The sequence below is a fragment of the Oryctolagus cuniculus genome, chromosome 5 (assembly GCF_051225735.1).
Source record: "Oryctolagus cuniculus isolate XC-2025 breed Fujian yellow rabbit chromosome 5, ASM5122573v1, whole genome shotgun sequence".
Lineage (NCBI taxonomy): Eukaryota > Metazoa > Chordata > Mammalia > Lagomorpha > Leporidae > Oryctolagus > Oryctolagus cuniculus.
The window spans coordinates 82,470,001-82,495,148 of NC_142871.1; the positions used below are offsets into that span (position 1 = coordinate 82,470,001).

Sequence of the window (25,148 nt, forward strand, 5' to 3'; positions counted from 1 at the left end):
ATTTTTTTTGTTATGTCCTTATCCAGTTTTGGAATCGAGGTAATACTAGCCTTACAGAATGAGCTTGGAAGGGTTCTCACTCTTTCAATTTTTTGGAATCATTTGAGAAGAATTGGTGTTGGTTCTTCCTTGAAAGTTTGGTATAAGCAGACACTTAGCCCAGTGGATAAGGGGCTGCATCCCACGCAGAGTACCTGGGTTCAATTGCTAATTCTGGCTGTTGACTCCAGCTTCCCACCAATGCAGACCCCAGGACACAGCAGTGATGCCTGGGGCCCAGTGGATACGATTGGGTCCCTGGCACCTCATCTTCCAGTCATTCCTCAAGGGAGGGACTGGAGTTGTGGGCGTGATGCTGGTGCCTGGAGCAGAGGGGGCAGGGCAGGTGCACACATCCCCAGCCACCACCCAAGTGAGGAGCTGGAGCTCTGGGAGCAGCACTAGCACTTGGAGCAGGCCAAACTAACTCCAGGAGCATGCTGGGCATGCAGGCTTCCAGCCACTGCCCAAGTCGGGGGCTAGAGCTCTGAAAGTGGTGCTGGCACCAAGATTGAGTGGGCACAGGGACCACCAATAATTATGGGAGGGATTGGAATTATAAGAGCATCATTGGGGCCGGCGCTGTGGCATAGCATGTAAAGCCACCACCTGCAGTGCTGGCATCCCATATGGGTGCTGGTTCAAGACCCAGCTGTTCCACTTCCGATCCACCTCTCTGCCATGGCCTGGGAAAGCAGTAGAAAATGGCCCAAGTCCTTGGGCCCCTGCACCCATGTGGAAGACCCAGAAGAAGCTCCTGGCTCCTGGCTTCAGAACGGCACAGCTCTGGACGTTGCAGCCAATTGGGGAGTAAATCAGCAGATGAAAGACCTCTATGTCTTGGCCTCTCCTCTCTGTGTGTAACTCTGACTTTCAGATAAATAAATCAATCCAAAAAAAAAAAAAAAGAGCATCATTGCTGCTGGCAGCAGTCGGGGCTGACTCTGCAAATGACTGAGTATGTAGACATCTAGCCACTACACAAGAGCTGGAGTTATGGGAGTAGCACGGGTTCTGTGAGCAGGCCAACCTGGCACTGGGGGCAGGTCAGATGTGCAAACAATCCCAGGATGCACAAAGTTCTGAGCAGCAGTGGAAAAATGTGGGCCTGTCACGGGAACCCTGTATGGGAATCCCAGTGTGTTTGGGTCCCAGTAAGGAATGCCCTGGATGGCAGGAGGGAGGGAATGGGAGGGGAAGACAGGTTTCAAGTTTAAGGGGACAGGTGCCCATACTTCAGGGGTCCTGAGAGCAGGAGCCCCCTACTGTTCTATGTTCCCCCTGACCCTTGTAGTGCAGAGGGCTATGGGACTAGGGTGCTTGGGCCACTGCTGCTCTGCCACATCTAATTGGATTCATGAGGCTGCGGTATTTCTTGCTCATGTGGTGGAATGTCTGTGCACCCCAGGGATGAGGACATGCTGGGACTTCTCTCTGGAGCCTGGGGTGGTATGAATTCCAACAGTAACTTCTTCCTCAAGGCAGTTGCTACACTGATGCATCATGTGCTCTGAGGGTTGTGGTAGATATAATGGTTGTTCCTTCTCTGAATCAAAGAGACTCAGTTCTCCAGGTAGCTGTCCTTAGGGGAGGGTGGGGACTGTGGGCTCCTCGCATAGCCAAGGTTGCCCAGGAAAGACATTCATGCAGATGGGCTCTGTTGAGGTTCTCCTATTGTTCCTTCACCCCTGCAATGTGGATTTCCTCTGGCTGTGGGGCTGGGGTCTCAGTTGCCAGATGGCTTTGTCTCTCTTGCTGTGCTTCCATCCAGGATCTCTGTTTGGGTTCTAGTTATTCCCTACTCAACTCTGTTGTTCTTGGGCGCTTATCTCAAAACTCCATGTATTTGCTGTTTGGGTTCTTTTCTATGAAGGTGGAAACAAATGTTGGGCAGCCCCATGAGGCTGTCTTAAAATTGTCTGAGTCATGTTTTTTATCCACTCAAGCCAATGTGCATCTTTAAATAGGGGATTTAGGGGCTGTAGCATAGTGGGTTAACGCCCTGGCCTGAAGTGCCGGCATCTCATTTGGGTACCAGTTCTAGTCCCAATTGCTCCACTTCCAATCCAGCTCTCTGCTATGGCCTGGGAAAGCAGTAGAAGATGGCCCAGGTCCTTGAGCCCCTAAACCCACATGAGAGACCCAGAAGAAGCTCCTGGCTCCTGGCTTCGGATCGGTGCAGCCCTGGCTGTTGCAGCCAATTAGGGAGTGAACCAGCGGATGGAAGACCCCCCGCCCACCGTGTGTAACTCTGACTTTCAAATAAATAAATAAATCTTTAAAAAAAGAAAAAGAAAAACTGGCTTTATACATAATCATGCTATTTTAAAAATAAATAATTAGGGGATTTAGTCCATTTATATTCAAGGTTATTATTGGTAAGTAATGACTTCTGTCATTTAAAAATTTTTTTCTTCTGTTTATTTTAACTATCCTTTGTCCTTTTCCTGAATTTTATATTTTAACATATTTTCATGGTGATAGTTGTTTTTCTTTGGTTCTGTAGCTACAAATCCCTCAAGCACCTTTTATAAGGCCCTATTGGTGATGATAAATTCCCTCATTTTCACTTGTCTTGGAAAGTCTTTTGGTCTTCATTTCTGAAAAACAGCTTTGCTGGGTATAGTATTCTTGGTTGGCAGTTTTGCTTTTCAGAACCTGGAACCCATGATTCCATCCCCACTCGCATCCCCCAGAGCTACAAAGAATCTGCTAAGAAGTCAGCTGTTAGTCTCCTGAGGATTCCCTTCCGTGTGACTTGGTGTTCTTCTCTTTCAGGTTTTAAAACTATCTCCTTGTGTTATAATTTTGAGAGATTGACTATAATGTGTCTCAGTAAGGATCTTTTCTGGTCAGGTCTATTTGGGGTTCTAGGGGCCTCCTGAACCTAAATATCCTAATCTTTATTAGCATTTGAGGGATTTTGGTTATTATTTCTTTGAATAGGTTTTCTATGACTTTACTCCTCTCTTTTCCTTGAGATTTCCTTTTTTTTTTTTTTTTTTTTTGACAGGCAGAGTGGACAGTGAGAGAGAGAGAGAGAGACAGAGAGAAAGGTCTTCCTTTGCTGTTAGTTCACCCTCCAATGGCCGCCGCGGCCAGTGCACTGCAGCCGGCGCACCGCGCTGATCCAATGGCAGGAGCCAGGTACTTCTCCTGGTCTCCCATGGGGTGCAGGGCCCAAGTACTTGGGCCATCCTCCACTGCACTCCCTGGCAACAGCAGAGAGCTGGCCTGGAAGAGGGGCAACCGGGACAGGATCCGGCGCCCTGACCGGGACTAGAAGCCGGTGTGCCAGCGCCGCTAGGTGGAGGATTAGCCTAGTGAGCCGCGGCGCCGGCCGAGATCTCCAAATTTTTTAACATTTGTTTGTTTGATGGTATCCAAAAGTCTTAGAGGCTGTCTTAATTCTTTTTTTGTGTTTGTTTCTTTTTTCTTTTTTCTTTTCTTTTTTTTTTTTTTGTCTAATTGGGATTTTTTTTTCATATGTAGTAAACTTAAAAATAATCACAGATCATAAAAACTACACTAGTATAATATTCTTTTTTTTCCCAAAGAAGCCTTTTATTTAAGGAATACAGACTTCATGAAATTCATAAGTACAACTTTAGGAATATAGTGATTCTTCCCACCACACTTGCCCTCCCACCCACACTCCTACCCTTTCTCCTTCCTCCCTCTCCCATTCCCAGTCCCATTCTCCGATAAGATCCATTTTTGATTAATTTTATACACAGAAAACCAACTCTATACTAAGTAAAGAGTTCAACAATTTTCACCAAAAAAACAAAACAAAACAAAAACCTGTTCAACAGTCAAGACAAGGGCTGTTCAAAGTCATTGCATCTTGAAGTTAACTTCACTTCTTTTCTTTTAGAAACTTAATTAACTGACCAGTACCATGGCTCACCTGGCTAATCCTCTGCCTGTGGGGCCGGCACCCCAGGTTCTAGTCCCGGTTGAGGCGCGGGATACTAGTCCCGGTTGCTCCTCTTCCAGTCCAGCTCTCTGCTGTGGCCTGGGAGGGCAGTGGAGGATGACCCAAGTGCTTGGGTCCCTGCACCCACATGGGAGACCAGGAGGAAGTACCTGGCTCCTGGCTTCGGATCGGCACAGCACCGCCGTAGTGGCCATTAGGGGAGTGACCAATGGAAGGAAGACCTTTCTCTCTGTCTCTCTCTCACTGTCTATAACTCTCTCTCTCTCTCTCTCTCTCTCTCTCACTGTCTAACTCTGTCTGGCAAAAAAATAAAAAAATAAAAAATAAATTTAAAAAATTAAAAAAAGAAACTTAATTAACTTTAAAGAAGCACCCAAGAATGTACATATTTTGTGAACACTTAGACATAACTACAACTTATGAAACATAAGAATATCATCCACTTAGTACATTAAAAGAAAGTAAGTCCTTGAGAATGAGTTTTATCATTAATTAAGGAAGCGCCTAATACAACAAACAATGGAGTTGGGCACTTAGTTATATCTAAAACTTATGAAACATAAGACTATCCTCCACTTAATACATCAAAATGAAGTAAATCCTTGAGAATAAGTTTTACTGTTAGCTCTCATAATAAAACTCTTTGAGGACAGAGGTCCTACATGGGAAGTTAGTGCACAGTGATTCCTGTTGTTAATTTAACAATTAACACCTGAGGCTCTTGACGTGCGCTGCCTAGGTTATAGAAGCCTTTTGAATCCATAAACTCCATCAGTATGTAGATAAGGCCATAAGCAAAGTAGAAGTTCTCTCCTCCCTTTAAAGAAAAGTATTTCCTTCTTTGACCACTTCTTTCCACTGGGGTCTCACCCACAGAGGTCTTTCATGTAGGGCATTTTTTGCCACTGTGTCTTGGCTTTCCATGCCTGAAATCTCTCCTGGGCTTTTCAGCAAGACCAGAATGCCTTAAGGGCTGGTTCTGAGGTCAGAGTGGTAATTTAAGCAAAAATTCTGAACCATTGGTTTGACAAAGATATGAAACAAAGTTTGACAAAACTGTATTTGCAACAATACTGATACACAGGCATTTCTTTTTGGCTTTTTAAAATTCTTCATTTTTAATTTTAGTCCCACATATAAGGAAAAACATGCAGTGTTTGTCTTTCTGTGTCCACTTATTTCATTCAATGTAATGTCCTCCAGTTTCATCCATTTAGAAGTAAATGGTAGAATTTCTTTTTTATAGCTAAGTAATATCCCATTGTATCTGTACCATAGATTCTTTATCCATTTATCTGATGATGTATCTTTGGTACATTGTGTTCATGTCTTTTGTGTATAAACCCAGAGGTGAGATTGTTGAATCATATGAAAAGTCTATTTCTAGTTTTGTAAGAAATCACCATACTGTTTTCCATAGTGTATACAGTAATTTACATTCCCACCAACAGTGTATAAGTATTCCCCTTTCTCCATATCCTTGCCAGCATTTGTTACCCTCTGTCTTTTGGATAACAGACATTCTGACAGGGATGAGGATTTTCATTTCCCTGATGGCTAGTGATGTTGAGCATTTTTCACATATTTCTTGGTCATTTGATATCTTCTTTTGAGAACTGTCTATTGAGATCCTTTGCCCCTTTCTTAACCAGATTGGTTGTTTTTTGTTGTTGAGTTTTTTAAGTTGCTGATATATTCTGGACTATAATCCTTTGTTGCATAGGTAGCTTGCAAATTTTTTTCTCATTCTGTTGGATGTCTCTTCACTCTATTATTTACTTTGGTGTGCAGAAGGTTCTGAGTTTGATATAATCCCGTTAGTTTGTTGCCTGTTCTTTGAGGGTCTTATCTAAGAATTTGTCACCCACACCAATGTTTTGGAGTGTTTCCTGTATGTTTTCTTCCAAAAACTTCATAATCTCAGGTCTTAAATTTCGATCTTTGATCCCTTGATTTTTATATATGGTGAGAGGTAGGGATCTAATTTCATTCTTCTACATATACACATCTTATATATGTATATGTACCTATGAACCATGTTTTTTAAAAAAATTATTTTATTTTATTTATTTGGAAGACAGAGTTATAGAGAGAGGCAGATACAGAAAGAGGTCTTCTATCCACTGTTTCACCCCCCAAATGGCTGCAACGGCTGGAGCTGAGCTGATCCAAAGCCAGGAATTGAGGAGCTGCCTCTGGGTCTCCCACGAGAGGGCAGGGGCCCAAGGACTGCTTTCCCAGGCACATTAGCAGGGAGGTGGATTAGAAGTGAAGCACCAAGACTTGAACCAGTGTCCATATGAGATGCTAGCATTGCAGGCCATGGCTTTAACTGCTGAACCACAGTGCCGGCCCCAGCACCATTTTCCTTACTCCAGTGTATGGTCTGGGCACTTTCATCAAAATCAGCTGGCTATTTGAATGTGGATTACTTTCTGGGCTCTCTATTCTGTACCACTGATCTATGTTTTGGTTTTTATGCCAGTATTGTGCTGTTTTAATTATTATTCCTTTGAAGTATGCTTTGAAGGCAGGTATTGTGATGCCTCCAGCTTGATTTCTTTTCCTTTGATTGCTTTGACTATTCTGGTCTTTCGTGATTTCATGTGAATTTTAGGTTTTCTAATTATGCTTTAGGTAATATAGACTTTTTTTTTATTTGACAGGTAGAGTTACAGAGAGAGAGAGAGAGAGAAAAGTCTTCCTTCCATTGGTTCACCCCCCAAATGGCTGTTATGGCCGGCACGCTGCACTGATCCGTAGCCAGGAGCCAGGTGCTTCCTCCTGGTCTCCCACACGGGTGCAGGGCCCAAGCACTTGGGCCATCCTCCACTGCACTCCCAGGCCACAGCAGAGAGCTGGACTGGAAGACCGGGACTAGAACCCAGCACCCATGTGGGATGCCAGCACTGCAGGCAGAGGATTAACCAAGTGAGCCACAACACAAGCCCCTAGTACAGACATTTTAACAATACTGATTCTTACAATCCACAAGCAAGGAGAATCTTTCCAGAAATCCTTGCAGATTTCTTTCATCAATGTTTTAAAATTTTCATTGTAGAGAACCTTCATTTTATGGTTAAATTTTTTCCTAAATATTTTATTATTTTTATGGCTATTGTGAATGGGATTTCTTTATTTCTATTTCAGCGAGTTTGCCTTTAGCATATAAAAAGCAAATTTTGTATAGATATTTTATTATCTGCAACTTCACTGAATTGGTTTATCAGTTCTAATAGCTTTTTGGTGGATTGTTTAGGTTTTTCCATGTACCATGTCATGTCATCTGCAAACATAGATATTCTGACTTCTTTTCCAATTTTGATGCTCCTTATTTCTTTCTTCTCAATTGCGCTTTTTGCCAGGCAGAGTTAGACAGTGAGAGAGGGAGACAGAAAGAGAGAGAGACAGAGAGAAAGGTCTTCCTTGCGTTGGTCACTCCCCTAATGGCCACTACGGCCAATGCTATGCTGATCCAAAGCCAGGAGCCAGGTACTTCCTCCCGGTCTCCCATGCGGGTGCAGGGGCCCAGTACTTGGGCCATCCTCCACTGCCATCCCAGGCCACAGCAGAGAGCTGGACTGGAAGAAGAGCAACTGGGACTAGTACCTGGTGCCCCAACTGGGACTAGAACCCTGGGTGCCGGTGCCGCAGGCGGAGGATCAGCCAAATGAGCCATGACGCCAGCCCCTCAATTGCTCTTGCTAATACTTCCAGTACTATATTGGACAGGAGTGGTGAAAGTGGACATCCTTGTCTTGTTCCAGATGTGAGGGAAATGCTTTCACCTCTTCCCCTTCAGTATAATATTGGCTGTTGGTTTTGCATAAACAGCCTTTATAGTTTTGAGGTTCCTTCTATACCTAATTTATGGAGAGTGTTTTCTTTTTTATCATGAAGGGATGTTCAATCTTATCAAATGCTTTCTCTGCACCTACTGAGATAACCATATGGTTTTTGTTCATTCTGTTGATGTGATTTCTAATGTTTATTGATTTGTGAATGCTGTATCTCTGGATAAATCCCACTTAATCATGATTTATGAGCTTATTGATGTAGTTTTAGAGTCAGCTTGCTAGTATTTTATTGCATCTATGTTCATAAAGGATATAGGTCTGTAATTTCATGTTGTGTCTTTGTTCAGCTTTGGTATCAGAGTAATGCTGGATTCATAAAAATCAGTTTGGCAGAGTTCCATCCTGTTCAATATTTTGAAAAGTATTGGAGTTAGTTCCTCTTTAAATGTTTTGTAGAATTCAGTAGTAAAGTCATCAGGTCCTGGACATTTCCTTGATGGAAGACTTTTTTTTTTTAACAAGTCAGAGCCACACAGAGAGAGGAGAGGCAGAGAGAGAGAGAGAGGTCTTCCTCTGATGGTTCACTCCCCAGATGGCCGCAAGGGCTGGAGCTGTGCTGATCCGAAGCCAGGAGCCAGGAGCTTCTTCCAGGTCTCCCATGCGGGTGCAGGGGCCCAAGGACTTAGGCCATCTTCTGTTGCTTTCCCAGGCCATAGCAGAGAGTTGGATGGGAAGTGGAGCAGCCAGGACTAGAACCGTTACCCATATGGGATGCCGGTGCTTCAAGCCAGGGCATTAACCCACTGCACCACAGCGCTGGCCCCTGATGGAAGACTTTTAACTACTGCTTCATTGTTGTTATGGGTCTGTTTAGATTGTCTATATTTTCTTGATTTAATCTTGATAGATTATATGTATCCAGGAAGTTACCTATTTCTTGGAGGTTTTCCAATTTATTAGCATATAGTTATTTTTTAGGTTTATTTTATTTATTTGAAAGGCTGAGTTAGAGGAGAGATAGAAATATTCCATCTTCTGGTTCACTCCTATGCTGTGGCATAGCGGATAAGGCCACGGCCTGCAGTGCCAGTATCCCATATGGGTACCGGTTCGAGTCCCGGCTGCTCCACTTCCAATCCAGTTCTTCACTATTGCCTGGAAAAGCAGTGGAGGATGGGGTGGCCCAGGTCCTTAGGTCCTTGGGCCCTTGCACCTGCATGGGAAACCCGGAGGAAGCTCCTGGCTCCTGACTTCCAATCAGCCCAGATCTGGCCGTTGTGGCCATCTGCGGAGTGAACCAGCAGATGGAAGATTTCTCTCTCTCTGACTCTGCCTCTCTGTAGCTTTATGCCTTTCAAATAAATAAACAAATGAAGAAGAAGAAGAAGAAGAAGAAGAAGAGGAAGAGGAAGAGGAAGAGGAAGAGGAAGAGGAAGAGGAAGAGGAAGAGGAAGAAGAAGAAGAAGAAGAAGAAGAAGAAGAAGAAGAAGAAGAAGAAGAAGAAGAGGAAGAAGAAGAGCAACCAGGACTTGAACCAGTTCCCATATAGTATGCCGGCATTGCAGACGGCAGCTTTAACTGTTACACCATAGCGTTGGCCCCAGCAAACAGTTTTTCATAGTAGTTTCTTACAATCCTTTGTATTTCAGTGGTGTCATTCATAATGTCTTCTTTGTCATCTCTAATTTTATTTGAGTTTTTCTCTATTTTCTTTGTTAGTCTGAATAAAGATTTATCTATTTTGTTGATTGTTTCAAAAAGCCAGCTTTTTGTTTTTGTTGATTTTTTGTATTTTTTTTTTCAATCTCATTTATGTCTTGCCTCCTGCTAATTTGGGGTTTGGTTGGTTTTTGTTTTTCTAAGTCTTTGTGATGCTTCATTTGAGCCATTTCTTTTTGTTTAATGTCAGTACTTAATGCTATAATCTTTCCTCTTAATACTGCTTTTGTTGTATCCCACAGTTTTGATATATTGTATTTTCATTTTCATTTATTTCTTTTTTAAATAAATTATTTACTTTATTTGAAAGGCAGAGTTAGAGACAGAGGGAGAGGGAGAGACAGAGGCAGAGAGAGATCTTCCATCTGCTGATTTATTCCCCAAATGGCCACAATGGCCAAGTCCTGGGCCAGGCTGAAGCCAGGATCCTAGAACTCCATCCAGGTCTCCCACGTGGATTGCATGGGCCCAGTTACTTGGGCCATCTTCTGCTACTTTACCAGGTGCATTAGCAGGGAGCTGGATCAGAAGTGGTACAGCCAGGAGTTTAACCCTCAATCATATGTGATGCCAGAGTCACAGGTAGTGGCTTGACCTGCTGCCCCACAATGCTGGTCCCACATTTTCATTTATTTCAAGAAAGTTTTTTATTTCCTTTTTAAATTATTCAATGATCCATTGAGCATTCAGTAGCATGTTGTTTAATTTCCATGTATTTATGAGTGTTCTATTGTTTTTGTTATGGATTTCTAGTTACATTCCTTTGTGGGCTGCAACAATACATGGTACAATTTCAATCTTGTTAAATTTACTGAGACTTGATACCCTAACATATGGTCTATCCTAGAGAATGTTACACATGCTAATGAGAAGAATGTGTATTCTGTAGCTGTTGGGTAAAATGCCCTGTAAATGTCTGTTAGATCCATTTGCTCAATGGTGTGGTTCAACTCTGATGTATCTTTACTGATTATCTGTCCATTGATGAGAGCAGGGTATTGAAGTTAATACTGTTACTGTATTGGAGTCTATCTCTCCTTCTATGTCTAATAGTATTTGCTGTATATATCAGAGAGGTCTTGTGTTTGGTGTGTATATATTTATTGTTGTTATATCTTCTTACTGAATCAAACCTTTTATCAAAATGTACTGCCCTTCTTTATCTCATTTTAGAGTTTTTTAATCTTAGTCTCTTTTATCTTATATGAGGATAGCTGCTCCTACTCATTATTTTTTTTTTATTTTTTGACAGGCAGAGTGGACAGTGAGAGAGAGATACAGAGAGAAAGGTCTTCCTTTGCCGTTGGTTCACCCTCCAATGGCTGCCGTGGCCCACGCACCACGCTGATCTGAAGCCAGGAGCCAGGTGCTTCTCCTGGTCTCCCATGCGGGTGCAGGGCCCAAGCACTTGGGCCATCCTCCACTGCACTCCCGGGCCATAGCAAAGAGCTGGCCTGGAAGAGGGGCAACTGGGACAGAATCCGGTGCCCCGACCGGGACTAGAACCTGGTGTGCCGGCACCGCAGGCAGAGGATTAGCCTATTGAGCCGCGGCGCCAGCCTCCTACTCATTTTTTTATTCCATTTGCCTGGTATATCTTTATCCAGTCCCTCACTTTCAGACTATGTATATATTTATTTGTGAAATGAGTCTCTTGTAAGCAGCATATGGGGGACTTGGTTTTATATCCACTCAGCCAACCTAAGCATTTTGGCTGTTGAACTTAATCTATTTACATTCAAGGTTAGTATTGATGGGTAAGAACTAATATCTGTCACCTTGTTGATTGGGTACTGATTTTCTCTGCTTTCTTAGTGAATTTGGTGGTGTTGTGTTTTCATGACATCATAATGTTAAAGTGATTATCTTAAGTGTTAAAGTGAACATACAGATAGGATCAAGTGTTGGGTAATTATAATAAATAAAATTAAAAAGTAGAGAATGTTCCAACACAGGAAGCAGTCACACAGCAGACTCATAGAATGACAATGGCTTTAAGTAACACTGTGCCTCAGAATCAGCCCTTCAGGCTTCCTGGTCTAGCTGAAAAGCCCATGAGAGCATGTCAGGCATGGAAAGCCAAGACACTGTGGCAAAAAATGTTCTACATGAAGGATGTATGTGATTGAGATCCCAACGGAAAGAAGTGGTCATCAAAGAAGGATGTACTTTTCTCTGAAGGGAGGAGAGAACTTCTACTTTGCTTATGGCCTTGTCCAAATACTGATGGAGTTTGTGGATTCAAAAGGCTTCCATAGCCTAGGCAGCTCATGTCAAGAGCCTCGGGTGATCACTGATGTCATACGTAAGAGTGTTAATTGTTAAATTAACAACAGGAGTCACTGTGTACTAACTCCCTGTGCAGGACCTCTGTCCTCAATGAGTTGTATTATGAGAGTTAACTGTGATGATACTTGTTCTCAAACAGTTTTTATGTGTGTGTATGTGTGTGTGTGCTTATTGTTGAAATCTTTACTTAGTTGGTCTTGTGTGTACAAAGTTAATTAAAAATGAATCTTAGTGGAGAATAGGACTAGAAAGGGAAGAAGGAGGAGGAGGAGGGGAGGGAGTGTGGCTGGGAAGTGGGTATGGAGGGAAGAATAATTGTATTCCTAAAGTTGTACATATGAAATTTGTATTCTTTAAAAAATTTTAAAAAAAAGAAAATACATTATTTCTCATTCACTTTTTTTTTAGACAGATAGCAAGGGAGACAGAGAGAAAGGTCTTCCTTCTGTTGATTCACCCCCCAAATGGTCGCTATGGCCGGTGTTGCACCAATCTGAAGCCTGGTGCCAGGTGCTGCCTCCTGGTCTCCCATGCGGGTGCAGGGACCCAAGCACTTGGGCCATCCTCCAATGCCCTCCCAGGTCACAGCAGAGAGCTGGACTAGAAGAGGAGCAACCGGAACTAGAACCCAGCGCCCATATGGGATGCCGGCACTGCAGGCAGAGGATTAACCAAACGAGCCACGGCACCGGCCCCATTTCTCATTCACTTCTAAAGGAACTTGAATTTTAAAAAAAGAGATGTATGTATTTATTTGAAAGGCAGAGTTACAGAAAGAGAAAAGAAGAGAGAGAATTTCCATCCACTGGTTCACTCCCCAGATGGCTGCAATGACCAGTCTGGGCCAGGCTGAAGCCAGGAGCCAGGAGCTTCTTCAAGGTCTCCCACATGAGAGCAGGGGTCCAAGGACTTGGGCCATCCTCTGCTGCTTTTCCAGGCACATTAGTAGGGACTAAAGTACTTAGGTCACCTTCTGCTGCTTTCCCAGGCACGTGGGCAGGGAGTTTGATTGGAAGCAGAATGGCCAAACTCGAACTGACCTTCTGATACAGGATGCCAGCATCCCAAGCAGCAGCTTAACCTGCACAATACTGGTCCCTCGACTGTATTTCTTACCTAACTTACTCAGTTCTTCATTCCTAAGATTTCTGTTTGATTTTTTTTTCAAGATATCTCTCCCTCTCTCTTTGAATTTCTTATTCATATCATGCAACATTTTTCCAATTTCATTAAACTGACTTCTGTTTTTTCTTGTGTCTCCTTTAGAATCCTTATAATATATAATATATGTGATATGTATAATATATAATAATCCATTCTTTTGCATTCTTCATCCCAGATCTTATCAATATCCCTTTTTTGGAATCTGTTGCTACAGTGTAACTGTTCCTTTGGGAGTATCACACTGCCCTGCTTCTTCATAAAGAAAAAGACTACTGAACATGGCCTTCAGGTGTTGGCTTTGGTGGCTATTTTGGCTTTATTTCCAGCTGGATACTGCAGTGTAGTCTCCCTATATCTTTTTTTCAGTGTAATCAATGGCAGTGGCATCAGGGGTATGTGGGTCTCATGGCAATCCGCACAGTAGAGCCAGGGCTGCAGGGGCACTGACCCTCAGTCTGCATTGGCTGAGGTTATGGGGGTCCTGGATCCATCCTTGAGGAATTTCTCAGGTTCTTCAGTGACAAGGGTATGGTCAGGGTCATGGTAACACTGGCCTGAAGTTCTGTGGGGATGTGTAGGTCCCTGTGGTATCAGCTCCAAATTTCTGTGCAATGTCTTGACACCCATCCACATTTTCTCCCTCCAAGCAGGCATTTCATCTTTCTGTTGCTGTGCCTGGTGTTGTAGAGGAATGATGTGGGCAGTTCTGTGACTATCGATGCTGCAGGATCTATCATGGACTGCCTGCTGCTGTGGCAGACTTGCAGCCCAAGGCCACTGCCACCAGTCACGGGTGATGCTGGTTAGAATCTAACTTCAACTAACTAAGGCCACAGGTCTCCCCTTGACCTGGAACAGATCCAGAGGCTCCATCTGCAAGCTCTGAACGTGGGACAGGGTCTATTAGCATATGACCAGTGTTGGGTTTTACCAGCTTGGAAGTAAGTTCCAAGATGTAGTCCTATGCGAACTTTGCTGCCCTATTTCCCAGTCGCTGGAGTTTTGCTCTGTGCTTTATGCCCATGGTTGGAGGACAGGTTCCGAAGGCAATCTCTTGGCCACACAGGCTTACAGTAAGCTGGATTATAGCTGAGTCTCGCAGCCACTGGGTCCTGTGCTGTCCTATGTGAGCCTGGGGGTGATGCACTCTGAAACACAAGTCTGTCCTACAAGGGCAAGAGTCTCCACCTGAGGTCAGGGCAGGTCTAGAGTCTCTTTCTACAAGCACCGTCCTGGGAATGGGAGCCTCTGGGCTCAACATGGTGCTGGTCTCACTGCAGCAGGAAAGGCACTGAGTGGCAGGGCAAAGCCCTGAGCTCCCTTTCCTACCCATGTAGTGGAAGTCTTACTCCTTGCTCTCTACCTGAGGTTGGGGGAGAGATGGTGAGGGCAGTGCCTTGGCTATCCAGGCTGACAGTGAGCTGGGGTACACCTGAGTCCCACCATCACTGGACCCCATATAGTCACAGGTGTGTACACCAGGCCCACAAGAGGCTGGCAGTGATACAGGCTGAATGGAGTCCATCCCACTAGGGTACAGTTCTCTGCTTATTGCCAGGACAGATCTAGAGGCACCATCTATGGGTGCTGGCCTAGGGAGAGAGGCCTTTGGACTGTATTTGGTGCTGGGTCTCAGCACAGCATGCCCAGTACTGAGCTGCAAGGCAAATTCCTAAGCTCACTTTCCTACCCTGTTCCTAGTGGCTGGATTCTTGCTCTTCTATCTTCCAGAGGATGACAGAGGAGTGTAGAAGCAGTCTCTTGAGCACCTGGGTAAGGTGTATCCAAAGACCCAGTCTCCTGTCCTGGCCTGGGGGTAGAGACCATGGGGCCCTGTCTATTACTGGGTTTCACAGTAGCATGTCTGATACTAGGTCTCCAGTCAAAGATATGAACCTAATTCCCTCTTCCTCCCCAGTGGGAGTCCAGATGTCTCTCTCCACATTACTACTGGGAGATGAGAGAGAGAGGTGATACAGGCAGCTCTTCCATTCCTGCCTTCAATGCGTCTTTTCTCTTTATTATACTAGAGGCAGGCACTGTGGTCTCTCACTTCTTTAGCTCCTGTGAAGGTGGTATCTCTGTGGGAAGATGGTCACCAGAGCCTCTTACTCAGCTGCCATCAGGCTCCGTTCCCCATAGTTTGCCCCTAATACATGTTTTCCATGAACTTTCGGAAGTACCCTCGTATTCAATATCATCAGCCTGGGCCCCAAGTCTCCCTCTCTTCCTGAGACTCTACCCTTCTGCTGAGACTGCAAGCTAAGTCTTGAGCAGATACAGGAGGGGAGACACCACACAGCCTGAGTGACGTGGCCTGACTCCAGAGTTCAGCAGACCTTGAGACAACAGAAATAAATAAACTTAGTAATAATCACTTTTTAGTCATAGTGATAATGACTAATTTAAGCAAAAAATCAAGAATTGATATGAAAGCCTCAAAGTAAGCAGGTGGTGAAGTCAAGGTAACATACATCGGCTCAGAGTGTTCTCACACATGCTTATTAATTATAATTTCTCCAGTGGAGAAATCTGACTCCACCTGTAAATCACTGAAATTCACTCCAACAGTAATGGCACAAACCAAGGTCAGGTTCCTGCTGATACAATGCACTAAGAACACACTGTCTCTCTTGCAGTATCACCGACAAAAAGTAAGTAAGCTGAAAATAATCATAGGAAGCACAAAGCAAACCCTAATAGAGTGCCAGTCTACCAAGTAACAGCTGGACTCATCAGCCAAGGACTGAATAGCGACGAAAGCAATGGAGAAAAAGGAAGCTGAGGCAGGACATACTTAGAAAGTATGTCTCCTGGGGCCGGCGCTGTGGCATCGCAGGTAAAGCCGCGCCTGCAGTACCAGCATCTCATATGGGTACATGTTTGAGTCCCCGCTGCTCCTCTTCTGATCCAGTTCTCGGCAATGACCTGGGAAAATAGTAAAAGATGTCCCAAGTGCTTGGGCCCCTGCACCTGTGTGGGAGACCTGGAAGAAGCTCCTCAGTTCCTGCCGTTGCAGCCATCTGGGGAGTGAACCAGTGGATGGAAGATCTCTTTCTCTGTCTCTCTGCCTCTGTCTCTCTGTAGCTCTGCCTTTCAAATAAATAAATATGTAGAAAGAAAAATAAAGGAAGGAAGAAGGGAGGGAGGGGGGAAGGAGGCAGGCAGGAAGTCTCCTGAGAAATTCTCTTCTCTATGTAGCAATGCCACCATGTATGTGAAAAAAACAACAAACATAAAGTAACACATTCAGAGGCCTATTTTGGCCTAAGATGTGTGCATTTTCCTTAGAGGAAACAGGATTTTTGTTTATGTAGTAAAATACACATAACATAAATTTCCTATTGTAATCGTTTTAGGAGCACACTTAGTGGCAATGAGGACAGTGTACACTCTTGGCGTGACTATCACCACTCTCCATCCAGAACCATTTTCCTCCAGCAAAAGTACAACTCTGTACCCAGGAAACAATAACTCACTATACCCCTCCCCTCTACTCAGTCGACTTTCTTTTTCTGTGGATTTGACTACTCTGGATGCCTCTCATAAGTCAACTCACATAAATATCCTTTCATGTCTGGCTTAAGTCACTCAGCATAATGTCATCAAAGTTTGCCCACACTGAAGCATGAGTGAGAATTATCTTCCTTTTGGGGCCAACATTGTTGTGTAGCAGGTTAAGCTGCTTTCTGTGATGGCAACATTCCATATATTCTGGAGCACTGATTTTCGTCCCAGCTGATTTTCTGATCCAGCTCCCTGCTAATGTGCCTGGGAAGGCAGCAGAAGATAGCTCAAGAACATGGGCCCCTGCCACCATGTGGGAGACCTGGATGTAATTCCAGGCCCCTAGCTTCGGGCTGGCCCAAACCTGACTGTTGCAGCCACTTGGGGAGTGAACCAACAGATGGAATCTCTCTCTCTCTCTCTCTCTCTCTCTCTCTCTCTTCCTCTCTGTCATTCTGCCTTTCAAATAAATACATAAATCTTAGACTGAATAATGTTATATAGATATACCACTTAAATAATATACATTTGTATGCATTACATAGCATGTGAACTCTTTCCAGCTTTTGGCTATTATGAATAATGCTGCTTATTAACATTCATATACAAATGTGTTCCACTCCTTTCAATTCTTTTGGGTATATAACCCAGAAATGCAATTGCTGGATCATATGTTAAAAAGTTTTTAAAATAGATGGCATGAAAAAAAACTTTGCCATACAAAGACTATGCCAATAGAAAGAAAAGACAAGCAACAGATCAGGAGCAAACATTTGTAAAAGACATATCCAATAAAAGACCGTTATCCCCAAATTAAACAAAGAACTCTTTAAATTCAACAATAAGAAGACAAAGAACTCAATTCAAATCTGGGCAAATTAAGAAAAGAGTCTCATCGAAGGAGATATACACATGGCAAGTAAGCATTTGAAAAGATGTTCATCACATTTCACTAGGAGATTGAAACAATGAGCTATGATTACACACTTATTAGAATGCTGAAAATTCAGGGCAAGACATTTAGCATACTGGCCAGCATGCCACATATCACATGGGAGTTCCTGCATTCAATATCAAGCTCTGGGGTCTGACTCCAGCTTCCTCCTGATACAGACCCTAAGAGGCAGTGGTGACAGCTCATGTAACTGCATTCCTGCCACCTACACGGGAGACCTGGAGTGAGCTCCCAGCTCCAGCCTGGCCCAGTCCCCTGCCATTGTGGGCATTTGGGGAATGAACAAGCAATGAAAGCATTCTCCCCCTCCCTTCCTCCTCTCTTCCCTCTCTCTCACCCCTACCTCCAAATAAATAAATAACTTAAAAAAAAAAAAATAAGGAAATTCCACAGCCACTGTTGTGACACAGCAGGTTAGGCCACCATGCATGATGCCAGAATCCTATATCAGAGTGTCAGTTTGAGTCCTGACTGCTCCACTTCGTTTGTTTGTTTGTTTTTGTTTATTTGTTTTTGGACAGGAAGAGTGGACAGTGAGAGAGAGAGACAGAGAGAAAGGTCTTCCTTTATTTCCGTTGGTTCACCCCGCAATGGCTGCTATAGCCGGCGCACGTGCTGATCCGAAGCCAGGAGCCAGGTGCTTCCCCTGGTCTCCCATGCGGGTGCAGGGCCCAAGCACTTGAGCCATCCTCCACTGCCTTCCCAGGCCACAGCAGAAAGCTGGACTGGAAGAGGAGCAACCAAGACAGAATCTGGCGCCCTGACTGGGACTAGAACCCGGTGTGCTGGCGCCGCAGGCGGAGGATTAGCCTATTGAGCTATGGCGGCGCCGGCCATGACTGTTCTACTTCTAATCTAACTCTCTGCTAGTGCACCTGGGAAGGCAGCAGAAGGTGACCCAAGTCCTTGGGCCCCTACCACCCATGTGGACACCAGGATGCAGTTCCTGGCTTCAACTTGGCCCATCCCTGGCTGTTGCAGCCATTTGGGGAGTGAACCAGACAATGGAAGATCTCTCTCTCTCTCTCTCTCTCTCTGTCTCTCTGTCTCTCTGTCTCTCCCTCTCACTCTCCCTCCCTCCCTGTCCTTCTTCTCTCTTCCTCTCCTCCTCCCTTTCTGTTACTCTGCCTCTCAAACAAATAAATCTTAAAAAAAAAAAAAACAGAATGGCTAAAATGTAAAACAGTAACAACAGCCAATGCTGGTGAGAATATACAACAATAGGGATACTCACTGCTTGCTGGTGAGAATCATTAATGGTACAGCCACTTGGGAAGACAGATTGGCAGTTTCTTGCAGAACTAAACCTATTCTTACCATGTCACTCAGCAACCATGTTCCTTGGTATTTGCTCAAATGAACTGAAAATTACATCCACACAAAAACCTGCATGTGGTTATTCTCTAGCAGCTTTACTCATCCTTGCCAAAACTTGGGGGCACTCAGGATGACCTTCAGCAGGTGAATGGGTAAATGAGCTGCAGTATATCCAGATGATTAAATATGATTCATTGGTAAAAATAAATGAGCTGTGAAGCCATGGAAAGACATGGATAAAACTTAAATGCACACAACTAAGTGAAATGAGCCAATTTGAAAAGACTTCATATCGTAAGACTTTAACTGTATAACCAATCCTGGAAAAGGTAAAACCTAGAGACAGTGAAAGATCAGGGCTTTCCAGGGGTGGGGGTAGAGGGAGAGATGAATAGGTATAGTGCAGATGGGTTTTAGGGCAGTGAAACTATTCCCTTTTTTAAAAAACATATATTTGTTTTGAAAGGGGGGAGAAATAAGTGAAAGACAAAGAAAGGAAAGAGAGAGAGAGAGAGAGAGAGAGAGAGAGAGAGAGTGTCTTCCATATGCTTGTTTATTCCTCAAATGGCTACAACAGCAAGGGATGGTCTCCCATGTGGGTAGCAGGGCCCAAGCACATGCTTTTCCATGTATATTAGCAGGAAGCCGGATCAGAAACAGAGCAGCTGGGAATCAAACTGGCACTCTGATATGAGATACTGGGGTTTTAAGCAACAGCTTAACCCACTGTGCCATATGTCACTTCCCATCTCAGTGACACTATTCTGTATAATAGTATAATGGTGGATGCATGTCATATATTTGTCAAAACAAAAAAAACACCCAAACTGAACCCCAGTGCAAACCATGGACTGTTAGTGATAAGGATGTGTCAGTGTAGGTTAATCAGCTGTAAAAAATGCTCTACTCTGATGTGAGATGTTCATAGTGGGGGGTAGTGAGGGAGCTTTGTGCATGTGTAGAGATGGGGTATATGAGAACTCCCTACTTTCTATTCAGTTTTGTTGTGAAGCTACAACTACTCTAAAAGAGAAAGTTTGTTAATTAAAAAAAAAAAAAAACATGCCTGATTAGACTTTCGTGTCCTATATTTATAAGAAGGTTAGTGGTACATTTCCCCCATGAAAATTATTTTTGGTTCTTATTTACACATATGAATATAATAAATCTCTACAGGAAAAAAGAAGGCAAGCCCATCAACTTCATCGTCTTTTTTCCAAACTGAGCTTCTCTAAAAAGATAAGATGAAAGATTCAGAAAATCTGTCTCAACTCAACACTGCTCTCTCTCCTTCAATTCTCTACCAATCCAGAGGCTCCTTTCACATGGAAAGAGGTACAAGAAAAGAAAAATATTGAGGGGCCTGCACTGTGGCATAGTGGATAAAACCGATGCCTACAGTGCCAGCATCCCATACGGGCGCCAGTTCGTGTCCCAGCTGCTCCACTTCTGATCCAGCTCTCTGCTATGGCCTGGGAAAGCAGTAGGCCTTGTGCCACTGCACCCACGTGGGAGACCCGGAGGAAGTTCCTGGCTCCTGGCGTCAGCACAGCTCCGGCCGTTGCGGCCAAGTGGGGAGTGAACAAGCGGATGGAAGACACCTCTCTCTCTCTGCCTCTCCTTCTCTCTCTATGTAACTCTGACTTTCAAATAAGTAAATAAATCTTTTTTTTTTTTTTTGACAGGCAGAGTGGACAGTGAGAGAGAGAGAGACAGAGAGAAAGGTCTTCCTTTGCCGTTGGTTCACCCTCCAATGGCCGCCGCGGCCGGCGCGCTGCGGCCGGCGCACCGCGCTGATCCGATGGCAGGAGCCAGGAGCCAGGTGCTTTTCCTGGTCTCCCATGGGGTGCAGGGCCCAAGCACCTGGGCCGTCCTCCACTGCACTCCCTGGCCACAGCAGAGAGCTGGCCTGGAAGAGGGGCAACCGGGACAGAATCCGGCGCCCCGACCGGGACTAGAACCCGGTGTGCCGGCGCCGCTAGGCGGAGGATTAGCCTAGTGAGCCGCGGCGCCGGCCACCATAGGAGTTTAAAGATTTTTTATGCCTGCATCCCAACCACAGAGATTTTTGTTTAATTGGGAATGAATTTGTCCTGGGCATGAAGACTTTTTTTAAGCTTCCAGATGATTCTGAACTGTGGCCTGCATGGGGAATGCTGCTGTCGTGTGGTATAGAGTTTAAAGCACTCATCCACTGACACTGCATTGTAGTTTCCTAGGTAGATGGCTGATCAGAGAAGAAATGAGTGTGGGTGGGATATGATTCTACTCAAAATAAGGCTTTGGTGCAGTAATAACAGTGTCTCTAAACCCATGGGAGATAGGAAGCTGCAGAATAGAGATTCAATCATTATTAACCCAAGGAATGAAACAAAGGAAGAAACGAGTGTGTGAGCGCAACTGGGAAGTTCTCCCATCAGACACAGGGTTTTCTTTCTAATGGAAAACAGCTATGAGGAGTGAGCAGAACACCTCGTGCATCCTTTGTTCCAGAACTGAGAAGAATCCACAGTAAATACCCATTATGTTTTACAATGACCACAGAACTTTTCTCTCACAGTGGCTTTTCAGAGAACAAAATTTAAATCAATACAGTATTGATTTTTAGTCTTTGTGAAATACATCAGCAAATATTTGTAAATGATTTTTAAATGCCAGAGGTGTTAAAGCAATGGAGTACACCCTCCTGCCTGAGTGAGACGATGGCAATCTAAGATTACAAAAGATCCTTCCTCTGATCCTTTTTCCACAATGTGGAAGAAAGAGCTTTCTGGAGTGGCTCATTGATTTCGTTTCTTGTCTGCTTTGCATTCTCTACTGGTTCTCCACTACCTTTCTTCAAGGCATCCACACCCACTTCTCTAGCCTTCCCTCTCTCCACAGCCTTCCTCCACTGCCCTCCTATGATTCCAGCCACCCTCTGGTTCCCAGAGGGCCCACATCTCTCAGTATTTTACCAGGATAGCCTTCTTCCATATATCCAGCCCTCCACATTCTGGAAAAACTAACCACATCACCCAAGATTCAGTTCAAAATAACTTCAACTCTAAAGCTTTTCCAGGCCAATCCTACAGAACTGACCACTCTCTCCTTAGCTCACCTAGTCCCACTAATACAGCACCTTACACTTGATCACCTGTGTAATTTTCCCATCTGGACTCTGAGTCTTCTGATGTAAGAGACTGTATTGTATGCACTTATATACCAGTACTTATAGGAGATATCGGTATAACCTAAATTTTATACAGCTTTCATTTTCTTGATTGAATGTAACTGAACATACTGAATGAAGTTAGCTCACTATGAACTAATCTCCTCTTTGTCCACTTCTCTGAACACACACACACACACACACACACAGCAGGAAGGAGGAAAGGGAGAGAGGCAGCCTGAGTGGAAAACCTCTTGTGATGGTCCCATAATCAGCAGGGCTGGTGTCTTTACTTACCATTGATGTTCTCTGCCCAGTGATGGAGGGTGCAGGAGAGGGACTGTTTTCCTGGTGCTGAAAATCCAAACGGGAGCTATTCTGGGAACTTGAACTTCCCAAGTCGCTCTGCAGCTGTGCCTTTTCAGACAACAGTCTGGACAAAAAGCTGGCCTTGCGACTACCCGGGCGTGATTTGTCTACCCAGCCCCCACTCTCTCTCACACTGCTATCACTGTGTAGATCTGTGAGAGGCTCGCCCAAGGGTTCTAGGTCCTGGGACTGCTTCCAGGTTCCTACCGCATAGGCTGGACAGTGTCTAGAGGTGGTTGTTGTACCTGGCCAAGACTGGATAGTTGTATTCTGCACAGCAAAGGAAGAATGGTCTGGTTGCTGTCCTGAGTGCTGAATTCTGGTGCTGGCATCCTGAGGACATGGACTGTGGACATGGAGCTGTCCGCTGTGCTGATCCTTCTCAGCCCACTCTTTTTTGCTGAAGGAAGAATCTGCCTCAGGTTGCCTAGGCTGTGGGATTTGCCACATAGTTTTAGACTTTGGCACGTTGATTCGAATTCCTTGCTGCTGATTGTTAGCTTGAAGTAGAGAGATTCTGTCGGGCAAAGACGAGCAAATCATACACTGCTGGGCCGCTGAATATTTCCTCAGCTGGAATGGAGGGCCCCTTTCATTCTCAAAGCCCTCATTGCTGGATTTCTCATAAAGTGCCTTCATGATTTTCCTGACACCTAGATGAAATATTTCCAGTACATTGAGTAACAAGGAGATGGCTGCAATGCTCTGCATAAAGAGCATGAAAATGGTCTTCTCTGTGGGCCTGGATACAAAGCAGTCCACTGCATTGGGACAAGGAGGCTGAGTGCATTTGTAAAGGGGATACATTTGAAACCCATAGAGAACATATTGGCCTATCATGAACCCCACTTCCAATACAGATCTGGTCAAGATGTGTAAGACATAAGTGCGCAGTAGACATCCTTTCAGAGGGACTTTATGGATCCTCTTCTGCTCTTCTAACCTCCTCAGTTCCCTATCTATCCTCTGCTGGTCCTCCAAGTCAAGTTCTGGATTCTCCATCTGGGCTCTTAGGTACGACTTTTTCCTCTGCCTCTCTTTCTCAAAGTCCCTGAGTCTATAAAGTGCATGGCCCATGTATACCAGTGAAGGAGAAGACACAAAGATGATCTGTAATACCCAGAACCTGATCAAAGAGATCGGGAAAGCATCATCATAACAGATATTGTTGCAACCTGGCTGCTGTGTGTTGCAGGTAAATGCTGATTGCTCATCATCCCAGACATCCTCAGCAGCCACACCAAGGACCAGCATTCGAAAGATGAAGAGGATAGTCAGCCAGATTTTCCCCACTATGGTTGAGTGATAGTGAACTTCCTCTAGGATGCCACCCAGTAGGTTCCAATCCCCCATGATGAGAGACAATGTCTGAAATACACAGAAAACACTGAGGTTAATAACACTTACGGATATAGTATAGAATGCAGAAGGACATAAGTTCATAAGTACTGTAGCTTCTTTTTTCTTTTTTTCCAATATATTATTTTTATTAGGTAGAGTTACAGTGAGAGAGAGAGACAGAGAGAAAGGTCTTCCTTCCAATGGTTAACTCCCCAAATGGACGCTACAGCTGGCACTGCACCGATCTGAAGCCAGGAGCCAGGTGCTTCCTCCTGGTCTACTATGCAGGTGCAGGGGCCCAAGCACTTGGGTCATTAGCCATTGCCCTCCTAGGTCACAGCAGAGAGCTAGACTGGAAGAGAAACAACCAGGACTAGAACCCGGTGCCCATATGGGATGCTGGTGCTGCAGGTGGAGGATTAGCCATGAGAGCCACGGCGCCGATCCCTTCTTTTTTTTTTTTTTTAAGATTTTATTTATTTATTTGAAAATCAGAGTTACACAGGGAGAGGAGAGGCGGCGGGGGGGGGGGGGGTCTTCCATCCTCTGGTTCACTCCCCAATTGGCTGCTACGATTGGAGCTATGCTGATCCAAAGCCAGGAGCCAGGAGATTCTTCCCAGTCTCCCACGTGGGTGCAGGGGCCCAAGGACTTGGGCCATCTTCCACTGCCATCCCAGGCCATAGCAGAGAGCTGGATCAGAAGTGGAGCAGCCTGGTCTCGAACTGGCGCCTGTATGGGATGCTGGCACTTCAGGCCAGGGGGTTAACCCGCTGCACCACAGCACCGGCTCCTGTAGCTTCTTTTTTTCATGTCAGCAAAATAGTGAGTTTTGCTAGCCTTAATATTTATCATTTGTGCTTGATAACGTTCGATGCTTCTAAGAAATATCAGGGTTGTTTATTTTTTAAAAGAAACACCAGAAATCCCCAACATGTGATCCAGTTTACATCCTATCATCTTCTACTATCACACACAGAAGCCTGTCATTCTAGTATATTTCTGGCCTCTATATTTGTACAATGCATTCCCATTCTAAAATTTTGCTCATCTTTCTAATCATATGAGATGCCCCCACTTAACACATTCCCTTAGTAAGTCTTCCCCAAACATCCCATGTCAGAGTTATTTTTACCTTTCTTAAATTCCTGTAATCACTCATTTAACACTGTGCCCAAATGGATTTTGAGATATTTTTGTTCTCTGTTGCCCATCCTGGAAAGTTATACCCTTGTAGATGCTCATTCTGTAGCATCTTTGTCTTTGCATACAGAAGTCATTGATGTACAATAACGGACTGAATTGCCATTTCTTTTTTTTTTTTTTTTTTTTTTTTTTTTTTTTTTTTGACAGGGAAAGTTAAATAGTGAGAGCGAGAGACAGAGAGAAAGGTCTTCCTTCCGTTGATTCATCCCCCAAATGGCCGCTACCAGGAGCCAGGTGCCTCCTCCTGGTCCCCCATGCGGGTGCAGGGACCAAGCACTTGGGCCCTCCTCCACTGCCTTCTGGGCCACAGCAGAGAGCTGGACTGGAAGAGAAGCAACCGGGACAGAATCCAGT

At 44.5% G+C, this 25,148-nt stretch overlaps 1 protein-coding gene across 1 annotated transcript in view; it reads right to left on the reverse strand.

Annotated features, from left to right (window-relative positions):
* Window positions 1-25,148, reverse strand: part of GJA10 (gap junction protein alpha 10) — a 53,341-nt gene that overhangs the window by 18,894 nt on the left and 9,299 nt on the right. Inside the window, exon 2 of the mRNA XM_089332898.1 lies at window positions 22,176-23,615. Coding sequence (XP_089189024.1) covers window positions 22,176-23,600 — 1,425 coding nt within the window. The 5' untranslated portion in view covers window positions 23,601-23,615. The remainder of the gene's footprint in view (window positions 1-22,175; window positions 23,616-25,148) is intronic.